Source organism: Botryllus schlosseri, chromosome 7, assembly GCF_051294905.1.
Source record: "Botryllus schlosseri isolate E-star chromosome 7, Bs_hap1, whole genome shotgun sequence".
In the NCBI taxonomy this organism is placed as follows: domain Eukaryota; kingdom Metazoa; phylum Chordata; class Ascidiacea; order Stolidobranchia; family Styelidae; genus Botryllus; species Botryllus schlosseri.
The window spans coordinates 27,171-41,057 of record NC_137242.1 but is presented as its reverse complement, the minus strand read 5'-3'; the positions used below and the strand labels follow the sequence as shown (position 1 = coordinate 41,057).

The following is a 13,887-nucleotide window of genomic DNA, read 5'->3' as shown; positions in this document are numbered from 1 at the left end:
CAATTGGCCAACAAGGTTGTGGTGATGATGAAATTGCGGGTATGGCGAATACCCACAATATTCCCAGGCATATTTAGCACACCGAGGTTCGGCACTCATGTATGAAAATTGAGCATTGAACATGCGACTGCTCTGCTGTTAAATCCCCAGGAACATGGTTAGTCGGAAAAGGTAGCGACAAAGAGGAAAAGATTCTTAATTTCGCGAAGGCCTGCTGTTGAATTATCTGAACTCAGCAGATATGGTTGTTGCATATATAATAACATCTTATGAAATACGTCAGAGCCGGAGCTTCCCCTAAAATAACTGGCTCCAGCTCCGGCTTCGGCTCCGGCTGAGTTTTATGTAGAGCTCCGGCTCCGGCTCCAGCTCGGGTGAAAATGCACGGCTCCGGGTCTCCGGCTCCAAAGCCCTGTTGCAAACATCATGTCTCGACTCGAATCATGAGAATTAATTCTTGGTTCCAATTCGTGTTCTCGAAACATTGTGTCCATCCCTAGTTATGTGGGAATCCGATCTCCGTCGTGCTCCACTTGTGATGTAATGATGTTGTTTAGGGATTTATTGCGATGCGCCGATTCAAGAGAACGGTTCGGGCAATCCTGCTTCTGCAGCGAGTGGAACGCGGACGAAAAGCCAGAATTATATTTCGGCAACTGCTGGCAGAGAAGAGAGAAAAGGAGAGATTTCGAATCGAGAAGACGATCGTCATACAAAAATATACGCGCGGATTATTACAAAGGAGAAAATACAAGGTTGCTACATCGCACTATGATCAGACTTGGGCAATGTACTGGATATTATAGAACTGCAACTACTCATTTTTCAAAATTCGTTCCTAGAACTACTACCTTTGAAAATGTGCCACTAGAACTGGAAGTAGAACTACTCACTTTTCTAAATGTGCAAATAGAGCTAGAACTTTGACTACCCACTTTTCAAAATTTGTTTCTAGAACTATAACTACTCATTTTTGAAAGATGCGTCGCTAGAACCATAACTGGAACTACTCACTTTTCGAAATGCTGCACTAGAACTAGAATCAGAACTACTTAACTTTTGATAATGCACAATTAGAACTAGTACCAGAACGACTCAAAAACGAGTAGTTTGTTGACCATCAGCTAACGAGATTGATAGTTTGTATGACTATGATCAATTGTGCGCCTGACTGGCAAAATCGTTGTTCAGATCATCCTCGAGAAACATCGCGAACTTCTAGCGCTCAAGGAACAAATGGAGAGAGAGAAGAGAGAGAGGATCGAAAGAGAGAAACGGGAGAGAGAGGAAAGAGAAAAAAGAGAGGAGGTGAGATTTGATATTCCGTTAACACTAGAGCATTAATGATTATCGGATTGTTGATAATGTCGTGTTGATATGACGCTGTGAAAGAAATATCGGTATTGGCCATGACAGGAAAAAAAGATGGGCAATTTTCATGGCATCACAACATGGTAGTAGTCAAAGTGATATCATCTACAACTGCTAGACTGGGAATATTGATGGATTTCATATAGCGTACATATGTCCAGATGCAGTCTTTCTAGTTTATTTTATATACAAGCACAGCAATGGCTACAAAACTGTTTGAATAAATGCTTTGAAAGTTTTGCAAATGCTCCGTAAGCTAGATGTCATATCTTTTGATTACACTGTTCAACATAATGAAAAAAATATTTTAGGCAAAACATCTGAGAGCCGTTTCTGGGGTTTTTGAGGTTGCTGATTACGAATACCACATTAATTTTGTCGGATTGGCTCTTTGTCAGAAGATGGTTATACCCCTAAAAAGCCCAAAATTAGTTTTTTCTAGTTTTATACTGCGCATAAATAGATAATTGACTATGAAGAACCCTCATGTCGTTCTCAGTCATTCTATCAATATTAACATGACATGCTGCAAAATTTTTGTTTGTCAAAAAGTAGTTGGTGAAGCCTAAAAATTGTAACAGAAATACATATTCTCTTGTATCAATTGGTCTTCTAACAAGACTAAAGAGGAGTATAAAACTATAAAATTTGTCCTTGAAAAGCTTAACTACAATACTCATATGCGTCTCATTTCTTTTGACTGGTAAATGGATAGTTTCCGCTGATTCAACAAACGAGAAGCTTAATGTGGTACCTGGAATATTCGAATACCAATGAAAGATTCCTATTTCTCATTAGGAAGGAGTTCGCTGCATGTAATTTCTCCTAAGATGTAGAAAATAAAACTTTTAGATGATCACAAAGCACCTAACTACAAAAACTACAAACAGTTAATCCGAAAATTCGTATATGGATATCAAAAACTTGAGCACAAACATGAGCATAAAAGTTCACTTCCTGTTCAGTCATCTTGATACATTTCCTGATCATCTTGATTAGCAAGGGGAGAGGTTCTACCAAGAATTCCGAACAACAAAATAAACATATCAGGGCAGATGAGATGAACAATTGAACATATTATGGCAGACCATTGCCGGAACCTCACGACAAACCGCACTAAATAGCTCGCAAGCGAAAATCGTACTAAAAACAATTGTGCTTTAAAACGAATAAATAATATTATATTCCAACTGATTATTTCAAATTTACAATAGGTGGTTGACGTAAAACTGATTGAATTAATGCCATGTTATTTGAGTATCTAGGTAAATACTTATCTACATGACTGGAGTTTATTTATGTACATGATATCCGTGAAAGTCTATGATAAATCTATTACCCCTAAATATAGTGCTGTTGCTGTATTTTGATTTAAAAGAGTCTTCTGTGTGTAAGAAATACCAAGTAGATTAAATTTATAAACTTTATAGTACGACTGAGCAGATTTTATATCTAGTCATTACCGCGAAAATGAGAGATTTGGGTCAAAATAGCCCCATGAGTTATCTCCACAACAGTAGCCAATTTGAAAAAACCAAGGTCATATTCGGAATCAGTGCCCTACAGAACCCCCAAAACCACTCTTACGTTGGCTGCCTAAAAATATGTGTTGACCAGTGTTATCATTGGAATATATCAAGGTTATCCGTGCTAGTTATCGGTTTTATCGGTATCGACTCAAATATCAGATATCGATCGCGCTCATATAGACGTGATTCTTTTTGATTGAAATATTGATATTGAAAAATGGCGGAATATTTTTGACTGACACTGATCATAATCTTCAGCGACTAGTAGAGAATTCAAAAGAATATTCTATATCAACAATCATATCACCAATTACATATATATATGATACGACTATTTATATATAAAACACAAATTCTCTGCAAGTTGCTGACGATTACCCCTGTTGAGTGTCAGAAGAAAATATTTGAGTTCATTTCAGAATCAATAACTATTGAGTATTGGAGTTCCGTACGTCCAAGTAGATCTTGATTCTTTTTCTAGGAGAGAATCGCACGAGAGAGAGAACTGGAGGAAATAGAGCGTCAGCAACGAGAGGTTGATTTTCATCAAGAATCTCGATTAGAATCAAGATTCTTCGTGCATGATCCAATTTTGAGTTTTTCTTTCTTTGAATCCTTTCAGGAAGATTCAATGTCATCCGCTTGTTTTGAAAATGAAGACGTTCCTTATGACATCACATCCTCTGTTGATCTGTTGCCCCTTCCGCCTTTGGACGGCTCCGATGTGTTCAGTCCCAACGAGGAAGATTTTATTTATTCGCCCTCTCAACTCACTTCGACTGGGGATTCCCCTGGTTTCTATGACAACCCCTTCTGTGAAGACAGGACGTCCGCTTCACCAAAGGCAAGGAGTCGTCTTCGAGAAGTACTTGATTTAATATGCATGGTTTTTTCGTAGTTGAATCAAGTTGAGCTATTGCTTGAATAATATATCGCTATCGAAAGAAACCCAAATATGTTTGGCTGACACTCGTCAGGATGTTTGTCAGCAACTAGTAGAGAACGAAGGACATTGTGTATCAACAACCCAATTCTCCACTACTTGCTGACAATTACCCGTAACGTGTGTTTGCCGAAAATGTTCAGGTTTATTTCAAAATGAATATATTATGCAATTGTGTATTCAAGTTCTGCCAAGAGTCTCTGCAGAGTTATGTCTATAACAGAATATGTTCTCATGTCTTTCGACTAAATGTTGCGTACTCCGTCAAGCGTGGAGTCTGATCAATGAATTGCCCCCAGACTGATGGCCACGCTTCATCTTGAAATATACCCAACTGCCAAGAAACGGTATTCGATTATATTTCAAGTTGATGTTTAGGAATCTACCAGATTTAAAACAAGTTCAAATCTAAATCTTGTTCGGATTTAAGATTCAAATCCAAGTCCTTTATTTTGTATCATGCCCAAAGTCAAGTCCATATCCGGTTATAACTGAGATTTTCTTCAAAAGTCGCATGAAGATCGTAAACTGTTAGCACTTCCATGTACAAATCCGATTTTAGCTTCAAATAAATTTCAAGTTAAAAAAAATGACACTAACTCTTGAACTAGTGTTCATCTCTGCAATGTCCGTGTGCAATTCCTTCTGACTCCGAGTCACAAAACGGCGACAGGTTATAATTCAGTTTTAAATTTCCTCTGCAGAAATTAAACTTCACTAAAACATAAACCGGAATGTGTAAATAAGTGGTATTGTCGTAAGCCATACATACAACCAGACATGGCCAACTAGATCATTTTAGTCGTGTAATTAGACTAATTAGAGAGAAATCAGGGTAATCTAATTCTAGTCTAATCCGGGAAATATTTCTGAACTCTCATTTTAATGCTGATCGAATTTCTGGTTTTCCTGCAATGCGACAAGCGAACCCTATTGTGCGAATGAGCCAAGCTTGGTGTACAAGTACAGACATGGTAATTTCATTTGATACGGTCTGAGCTTGATTTTTGGTGTATTTCTAATTCAGAAATGAATTCAATGTACAAGTTTTGCGAATACTGTCATTTCAATTCTAATTTAATTTGGAAAAAAAACTGTGTAGCTATCCTTCTAATTCTAATGTACTTTGGAGAAGCGGCATCTCTGCAGACAACAAATTGCATGACTTTTTTTGTGGTTGAATCAATAAGCGTTTTCCAATGTCAAGAGGTATTTCCGCGTTTACAGAGTGCGATCCTGGCCGACTTTGATGCGGTTTTGAAAGACGCCGACGATTCAAACAACAGCGACAGCGCTTATTCTACCGTACGTAAGGGACATAAGTCGTACGAATGTAAGTTCTAGGTCCGAGGAAATCTTCCTTTCCATCTGCAATTGATACCATTGTTGATATACCAAGTTATTTTCAATTCTCTACTAATTGCTGACAATCACCCCTGACCAGTGTCTGCCGAAAATATTTGGGTTCATTTCAATATCAATATGTTATTCAATTGTATAGTGCAGCTCTCTACCTCCAAGAAGCTCTTCTAATACAGGGTTGTAACCAAGTCACAAGTCGATATGACTTTTGCTCGAGTCAAGTCAAGTCATTTTCTATACACCGCCAAGTCAAGTCAATAAGCATCGGGTCGAGTCCGAGTCATGATGTTGAGACCCAAGTCCGAGTCCAAGTCATAATGTTCACTGTTCATAATCTAGTTCAAATCAGGTTCAACTTACTTGTGTGAAACTCTTGGGTGATATCGAAGGCCTCATTTACATAATATACTCATATAATATGCTCTCACTGTAAACAGGTTTATTCAAACAGATAATTTTAGTTTTTTTTCCTGTTTCTGGGCCTATTTTGCAAGTATCGGCAACGATACACGAGACTTGAATAAGTTATATAAAATGTCTCTTGGTCAAGTCATGTGCAATGGCTCGAGTACAAGTCGAGTCAATACACAAATTGAGTCGAGTCGAGTCATTTTCCATTTTTAAAAAAATGACTCGAGTCAAGTCGAGTCAACGAAAAATTGAGATTTGAGTCCGACTTGAGTTGAGTTGTGACTCGAGTTATTACAACTCTGAGTGAATCTCTTAGTCAATTGCATATTGAGTTGTGCGCCTCCAAGAGTCTTTTCAATTTCTGTCTCTGTTTCAGCCGAAGAAAACATTTACGACGAAATGCCCGAGGATGTTTCAGAGGCAGAGCGGGCGGAATTGGAAAGAATTCTGGAACTGGAACGGGAAATTCAACAACTGCAGGCCGCCAAGGTTATAATTGAAATCCGTTCACCGCATAGAAGTGACGTTTATCGTCTATATTCTCATTTTTGAGCAGCCTGAACCGGAGGTCGAGATAATTGCGGATTCTGAAGCGATTGGAGAGGAAATAGATATATTAAAGGTTAGTGTGGACGAAATTAGTATCTACTTTCTTATCCACAGCAACACGACTAGAGCCTGACCCATTATCGGGTCACCAATCAGTGTTTCCCCATGAACATGTCAAAATTTATGGAGTTTATAATTGGTTTCTGGGCTAGTGTTGGGGCGAGACTTGGACAACTAGGAAATTTTCAGCGATTCTAAATTAGATTAGAATTGGTATTATAGCTACACAATTTTTTTTCCAAATTAGAGCAGAATAAGAATTATAACTACAAAGTTAGTACCAAATTAGATTGAAATTACAATGACACTACACTACACAGTTGTCAAGTTCACTTCATATCACATCAGAGTTGCTCCTCCTAAGCACGAGAATGGCAAATGTCTTACAGCAAGCTTGGCCCGTTTCACATGATACAGTACTCCTGCAGCATTTTCAAGAAAACCAGCAATTAGATTATAATGAACATTTGAGCGTAGAAACATCACAATTTAGACTAGAATAAGACTACCGGATTTTCACTCTAATTACTCTAATTTGTCAACTAGAATTATCTAGTTGTCCAAGTCTGGTTTGGGTATTGTAGGAATAGGGTTAGGGTTTGGTTGCGCCATCGTAAATTCATGGTTGTTGGGGTATCATTAGATGAGGGTTGTCGGAAATGTAACGGATGCTCTTAAGTTGAACAGACCTTAAACCAAATATGAACACCATAAGTTTGACATGTTCACGGGGGACAGGGATTGGATGATGGTCATGTTGTTGTGGATACGAATGGTCACTAGACCTGACAATATCATGAGTACGTTTTCACCAAATCAAATGATGCAAAAAAAAAACTTATAGGAAAACAGGGTTCGCAGCGTGAGAGGGGTAAGATGAATCCGGTGTTGTTTTTACTTTTGACTGGTTTGGGCTAACGCGAGAAAGCCACTGCAAATTGTGGCAAATGACGTTAACAACTCTTGTGTTCTGTTTTGTTGACGGTGTCTCTAACAAGTAAGGCTCGGCGAAATCGTGCACCTGAACGATTCCAATTCGAATCGAGTATGAGGGGTTGAGTATTCAAGTAAAATTTATGATGGTGTTACAGTTTGAAATGTACCGATGATTCGACCACACACGAAATATTGCCAGTTCTACGTCACATGAAGATAATTTTCTATTTTTCCACCTTATCTATTTCAATGCACTTTGTGACAATGCTGTGTGTTGATCGTGACTTGACAGAAATGTGAATACCGCTTTTTGTGCACTGTGCAGCTTTGTATTACGTGCTTTGGAAGCCGTTAGAAGCTGGTTGAGGTTTCAAGCATTCGATGTTGGGGAATAAACATGGAAACTATAATTATGGGCAATTGCGTCACTCTTAGTGGCAAGGAGCGAATATTGCCGGTACTCGAAAAATCTTCTATCAATACTCGACTCGGATTCCAGCAATTAATACACGATTCCGGTTTAAATACTAGAATCATTGCTCCCTGCCCCAATAACGATTAGAGCTGGGAAAAATGATTCGAGTTTTCGAATATGAATTGAGTATTAATTATAATGACTCGAGTCGAGTAATGAGAGACAATTGTTTGAGTGCTGAAATGATACGCTCCTTACCATTACGAGTTATTTCATCAATGATATTTGTAGTTTTGATGCTATTTTCCACTGTGGAAGACTTGATACCTCAATCGGTCACATCGCAGCATAAGAAAAATGAAGCACAAAACGGTGGAAATGATATATCTGTCGTGATCAAGCTGTAGCATTGTCACAAAGTGATCTTTCATGTGATCTAAAACTGACATTATGTTCTGAAAGGTGCCTATTTAAACTTTCCACATCGTTCATAATGCGACGATGTCATTAGGAGTTGACACGACTCAGAGCTTAATACTCTATTCAGAATCGGTCCACTCAGGTACTCGATCTAACCGAACTCTATAACGACCCTGCTAACGTCGGTCAAAGATTTCCTTCACTTTTTGACACTCTTCGCTGATTTGGTCAGGATCTGGGATTCGAAGAATTTGAGTCGACTCTGGAGAATCTTATCGAGGGCGACGTGATTCAAGATATCACTCCCATACCGTCTGACGAAGAAGAGGAAGAGAAAATTCCCATTATGACAGAACAAGAAGAAAATATCTACGATATTGAGCCAGAAGACGCCCGTGAGTCTCAAAGTATAGATACTAACCTACAAAAACGTACAATATGAACATACTATTCAATTGTAAATGCGAGATCTGTAGCGCAAAGAAGCTCAAATAGACGTGGAACATGTGACTTCACGGCACTAGGGCTGGGCACAATGGCTCGATTACTTGATCTCAATCGAGTATTGATCGTAATGATTCCAGTTTGTGGTGACAGAAGATTTTTCGAGTTCTGAAATGATACGTTCCTTGCCACTGAGAGTTAAATATTCTTCAATAATCGTTGTTTTGATGCTTTTTTTTTCCAAACGATGAAGCCTTGAAACCTAAATCGCTCGGATCACAGCTCCAAAAATACGTAATACAAAGCTTCGCACGACTCACGCCAAACGATGACTCGTGTTTTCCTGATGATCTGCAACTAAATATGTTTAAAATGCGCAACTAGCACAAGAAATGAAACTGCTCCATTTTCGTGATTCCCAACTAGAAGTAAAAGCACTAAAAAAGCAGCTAGTTGACCGTCAGCAAACGAGATTGGTAGTTTGTACAAGTCTTATTGCGACAGCCTGAAATCTTTCTGTCAGGAGGAGATTCGAGCTTTCCCGAGTCGGACACAGATTCGTTCTTTTCCGATACGACCTTTTCGAGCGACGGCGATGTCAGCGAAGAAGAGAGCGAGTCAGCAGTCGGAGCTGCGGCAGATTCTCAGTGGAAGACGGGAGTCTACTTTCACGGATTTCTGCTGGTCAAGGTGCTAAGATTGGCATACGTTGAAAATTCTGAAAGCTCAATGGCCTCCTATATTTTCAAGCCTATCAAAAATAAAACTTAGAACTGGTTTGTTATCAGTGATTGGTAGCTAGAATGATGTAAATACAATGCACAATGAACATGATATCACCTTAATTGGTTTAACCGATTGGCACCGGCTGCAATTTTCGAAAAATTTTGCTTCAATTTTCAAAAACGAAAAACTGTACCTTAATGGGATTGGAACACGACAGTCAAGGTAGCGTTCGATTCAGAAAGTCAACGCGGATCCGATTGCGCCACTCGCTTTCATTTCGAGCCCTGTGTCTGGCCGCTTATATCGAGAGCAAGCCGAGAATTCGTTGATGAGAAACGTATTACATTTACTGCACTCTTTATAAACCTTAACATGGATATCTGGTGACATAGGCTTCTTGTGAATCATATCGGCGAGGAAATCATGATCATGGAGATGACTCAGTCGATGTAATACGCCCTAATATCGCCATTATCCAATAGATACTGTACTGACGGTTTGCACAATAAACACGCACCAGGCCGCAGAGTGAATGAGTCATCGGCGAGTGAGCGAGTGACGCGCGTGTATTTATTAGGTAGCGTAGCCTTCCAGGGCATTTACAAAGCTTATAGAGCACGTAAATGGGTCACTTTAGTATTGATAAACGCAGATTGTCAAGACCTAACCATAAGGACAAACCACAAACGCATATCTTACTACTACGTAAGGTTTATGACGTTAGTTGGTAGCACTTCATACAAACATGATACACACGTTTGCGCGGAATACACTGCGTGTAGAATTGGTCTTGTTGCCATATATACATCACTATTAGCTGTTAGTCTGATGTAGATATAATCTTATGGTAATGTACTCTCCACAGAAACAATCTAAGAATGTCAACTACCGATAAAATTCAGGATATAACACATTATGTTACGGATATTCGTCCCTGCGTTTGACACTAGTGTGGTAGTCTGCAGGTATTCTCTTCACGATTTGCAGAAGCGGCCTTGGGGTGACATAGGCATAACTAATGTTGTTTATTTTGACCTTGAAGGTGGAGATTGGCTAGTTCTATTGAAAGAGACAATCCGTAAATGTCTTTCATTACTACAACGTAAGATATATATCGTTATACGACAGCTCTTTGTATATCCTGATGCACACTTTTGCGTAGGTATATGCGCCGAGTAATATTGTATTTATTCCGAAATATACTTGACTATTAGCCATTATTTAGAATCGTATAGGCAACAACTATTCACAGACACAATCTATGAAGGTATATCACTATTAGAACTCGATATAAATCCCGTTATGTGGCCAGTATTCATCCATCTGCTTGAAGCTGGTACGGTAGGCTGCGAGAATTCTCTTCCCGATTTTCAAATGCAACCTTGGGCGATGCAGACATAACTAGTATAGTTGTTTTAGCAAGAAAATCAGAAGCTGACAAGCGCTATTCATAGAAACAAACTACAACAACTGGCTATGACGAATACAACCAAATATACGGCAGGGTATATGATGGGTATCGGGAAAGGCGCGTTTCCACGAAATGATGCGGTCGGTGGATGTCTTTGTCACGCGGCCTATCACATAGATTTTGAACACCTTATATGTAACTAATATCAGATATGAATATATGTGTGAACTTGTATGGACACTAGCTTTTCACAGAAAGAAACAACTATGCTCTAAGACGGCTAGAACAAAACATACAGTACGTTATGTGAGAGTGGTCAATGACGCGCGTTGCCGAGACAGTGTATTTTGCAACATATTTATCTACGGTATTTGATATCCGATTTCGACGTCTTGGATATAATATATATCAAATAATATGGTATCAATGAACTTGCACAAACAATATCCATTCGCAGAAATGAACAGCAGCGACCTAGCGCGATTAGAACGGGATATATATTGGTTCTACTACAGTACGCTTCCCTCGTACCAGCAATGGGTAAAAATACCCACGCCGGCGCCAAACGGTTAAACATATTCAATGAATGTGATGGTTTAGCTTGTTTTGCTTTGGTTGTTGAATAACTGTTGGTTTGACGGTGGAGGGAGGAAAGTGAATTCAAGATTATATCTGTGCTATGGTAATTTTACTATGTTTGAATTTATTACTTGTGGTGTTATATGTATCCTTTAGGTGTCTACTTTTGTTCCATTTCCGCTTGTAACTATTTTGTTGTTTATCTTTCAGTTAGTTGATCATACTGGTGTAGCACGTTCCTAGAGTAGCTTGCGTTTTACTGATTTATTTGTGTTCTGACGTTTATATTCTTTGTATGCTGGTGACTTCGTATTTGATGATACAATTGTTGATATGCAATGTTGTTTTAAAATCTCTACTAGTTGCTGACGATTACCTGTGTCGAGTTTATTTCAATTTTCATTCTATTTTTCAATTTTACGATAGTTGTATTCATGGCCTTGTATCTATAGGGAGGCATCCGTAACCAATGGAAACGGCGATGGTGCGTTTTGATGGACGACCTGTTCATGTCATTCCGAAGCAAGCAGGAATACATCAAATGTGGATGGTTGAGCAAGAAATCATCGGCTGCAAAAGCCGGGTCGATACGTGGAACCCTTCCGAGAAAGTCTTGGCAAAAAAAGTAATGAAATAAAGCCAGACTTGTACAAACTACTGCATTTTCAAAAAGCGCAACTAGAACTGAAACTACAATTACTAGATCAGTGTACAACTAGTACTAGAACTAGTCACATTTCAAAACTGCAGCTAACTAACAACACAACAAAGTTGATTCGATTCTGTAGCAATTCATCAATTTCCATTTTATCGGAATCGGATAGCTTTCCACATGAACATCCATACAGGTTTGAAATATGAGGGCTTTCGACCCTCAAAATCCACCCCTTGCCACGCCTCTGTTAGTTGCAATGATTCTGAGTTAGCAATGTCTGCAAGAACATCACACATCACGCAACAGAACACTGGTATCACGATTCACGCCAAACGACGAGACATGTTTTCTGGATGTTTAGCTAAAATTTTTTTTTCATGTAAAAGTAGAACTAGAATAAGAACTACTCACTTTTCAAAATCCGCAACTAGAACTAAAACCAGTCAAAAAAGCAGTAGGTTGTTTACTCTCAACTAACTAATCGGTGGTTTGTACAAATCTGAATGAAGCGAATGAAAAATGATTCACTTTCATCGAGCTGCTATTCTTTAGATGGTTTGTTGTCGATGGCAATGAGCTGCAATATTATGACAATGACGAGGAGGGAGCCAAACAAAAAGGGTCTATCAATATTCACAAAGCCACCGACATTTCAGACGAAACGGACAAATCAAATGGAATCGACATTATGATGTCTTCCAATAAAAGTTATCAATTGGCGGCAGATAATGAAGATGAAGCCGCAGAATGGTTCAGGTTGGTGAGATGGAGCCGCTATGACAATCTCTCAAAGTAACGATGAACGTTCCTTAGCGTGCTATCGAAAATCCACACGAGCTCAATTGACGAGATCGCTGCCATGGACAAGGCTCAAGCAAATCCGCGAAATGCAACTGGAATCGTTGAAGTTCAAGACATTCAAAGCGTCAATGCGGCAGAAATTTCAGGTTTGCTCAACTGCAAAGCATTGACTTTCAGTGATACTAGAGTTATGTGTTGTTTAGGGAAAAAACACTCGTTTGTTGTGATGTCGGCTCACCGCGTCCACAGTTTTGCTTGCGAGAACCAGGAGGAAATGCATCATTGGATCACTCTCCTGAATGAGAGCAAGCAGACGACCTCTCACGGAGGGGTAAGTCACAACGAGAATCGGATTTTTGCTCCGATGCCGATACTGATAACCAGCACCTACATTGATTCAACAGAGATTTAAAACATGTGGCATCTAGCTTACGGCTCGTTTCCAAAACTGATTTGAGATTCATGCGCTAGATCAAACATTGCTCAGTCTTACTATAAATCTCTGAACTTCAATTTAATTGTTACTTATAAACAATGAAGACAGTTCCAAATTATAATACAGCTTCATCAAAACATTTTAGGGATAATATTAGATTTTTCCTACTTGAAGACTTTACAGATATCACATATGTAAATCCCAACCACATATATAAGTATCAACATAAAATACCAAACTAACGTTGCGTTCATTCCATCTGTTTTATGTCATATGAAGCACCTATTCTAAATTCAAAATAGCCAAATGGAATATACAATGAGAATAATTACTCTTTTAATACGAAACTGTTACTTATATTATTTGCGTTTATGAGCTGTTTTCGGGAATCTCACAAGTGGCCCGAGTTTGCGCCATTTTCATGCCTTTCTCGTTTTCAGTACCACGGATCAGTGACGCAGGGTTGGCTTTTCCGGGGCGTGCAAGAGAAGAGTCGAATGACCTACCAGAAACGATTCTTCAAATTAACTTCAAACGCAATTGAATATTATAAAAACCCGCACAGTTCGCAAAAGCTCGGATGTCTGGCTCTCAACAGCTTGTGCATTGTGACGGCTCCAGACGAATATCAACAGGTTGGCCTACCATGTCCATGTTGGACAGCGAGAAAATTTTCACTTTTTTCAAATTAGATAGCTGGGTACCTATAATTCTAATTGTAATCGGATTTGGAAAAGCTGAGAATTTTCTCGTCGTCCTAGTGTGCTACCAGTCCTACCTTCTTAATTGTTATTGCAAACATTGTTTGAGGTTCTCTGTAACATCTGGCCATCTTTATA

At 39.0% G+C, this 13,887-nt stretch overlaps 1 protein-coding gene across 4 annotated transcripts in view; it reads left to right on the top strand.

The window, feature by feature from the left end:
* Positions 1 to 13,887, top strand: part of LOC145443036 (unconventional myosin-X-like) — a 46,120-nt gene that overhangs the window by 22,435 nt on the left and 9,798 nt on the right. The window contains exons 19-33 of one of the 4 annotated variants that reach the window (XM_080321016.1): positions 558 to 755; positions 1,192 to 1,308; positions 3,382 to 3,435; positions 3,523 to 3,765; positions 5,071 to 5,176; positions 5,993 to 6,105; positions 6,173 to 6,238; positions 7,070 to 7,096; positions 8,229 to 8,391; positions 8,964 to 9,130; positions 11,609 to 11,781; positions 12,364 to 12,567; positions 12,625 to 12,758; positions 12,816 to 12,943; positions 13,489 to 13,683. In XM_080321016.1, coding sequence (XP_080177142.1) covers positions 558 to 755; positions 1,192 to 1,308; positions 3,382 to 3,435; positions 3,523 to 3,765; positions 5,071 to 5,176; positions 5,993 to 6,105; positions 6,173 to 6,238; positions 7,070 to 7,096; positions 8,229 to 8,391; positions 8,964 to 9,130; positions 11,609 to 11,781; positions 12,364 to 12,567; positions 12,625 to 12,758; positions 12,816 to 12,943; positions 13,489 to 13,683 — 2,088 coding nt within the window. The remainder of the gene's footprint in view (positions 1 to 557; positions 756 to 1,191; positions 1,309 to 3,381; positions 3,436 to 3,522; positions 3,766 to 5,070; positions 5,177 to 5,992; positions 6,106 to 6,172; positions 6,239 to 7,069; positions 7,097 to 8,228; positions 8,392 to 8,963; positions 9,131 to 11,608; positions 11,782 to 12,363; positions 12,568 to 12,624; positions 12,759 to 12,815; positions 12,944 to 13,488; positions 13,684 to 13,887) is intronic. The other 3 variants (XM_080321017.1, XM_080321018.1, XM_080321019.1) reach the window with 3 other exon arrangements.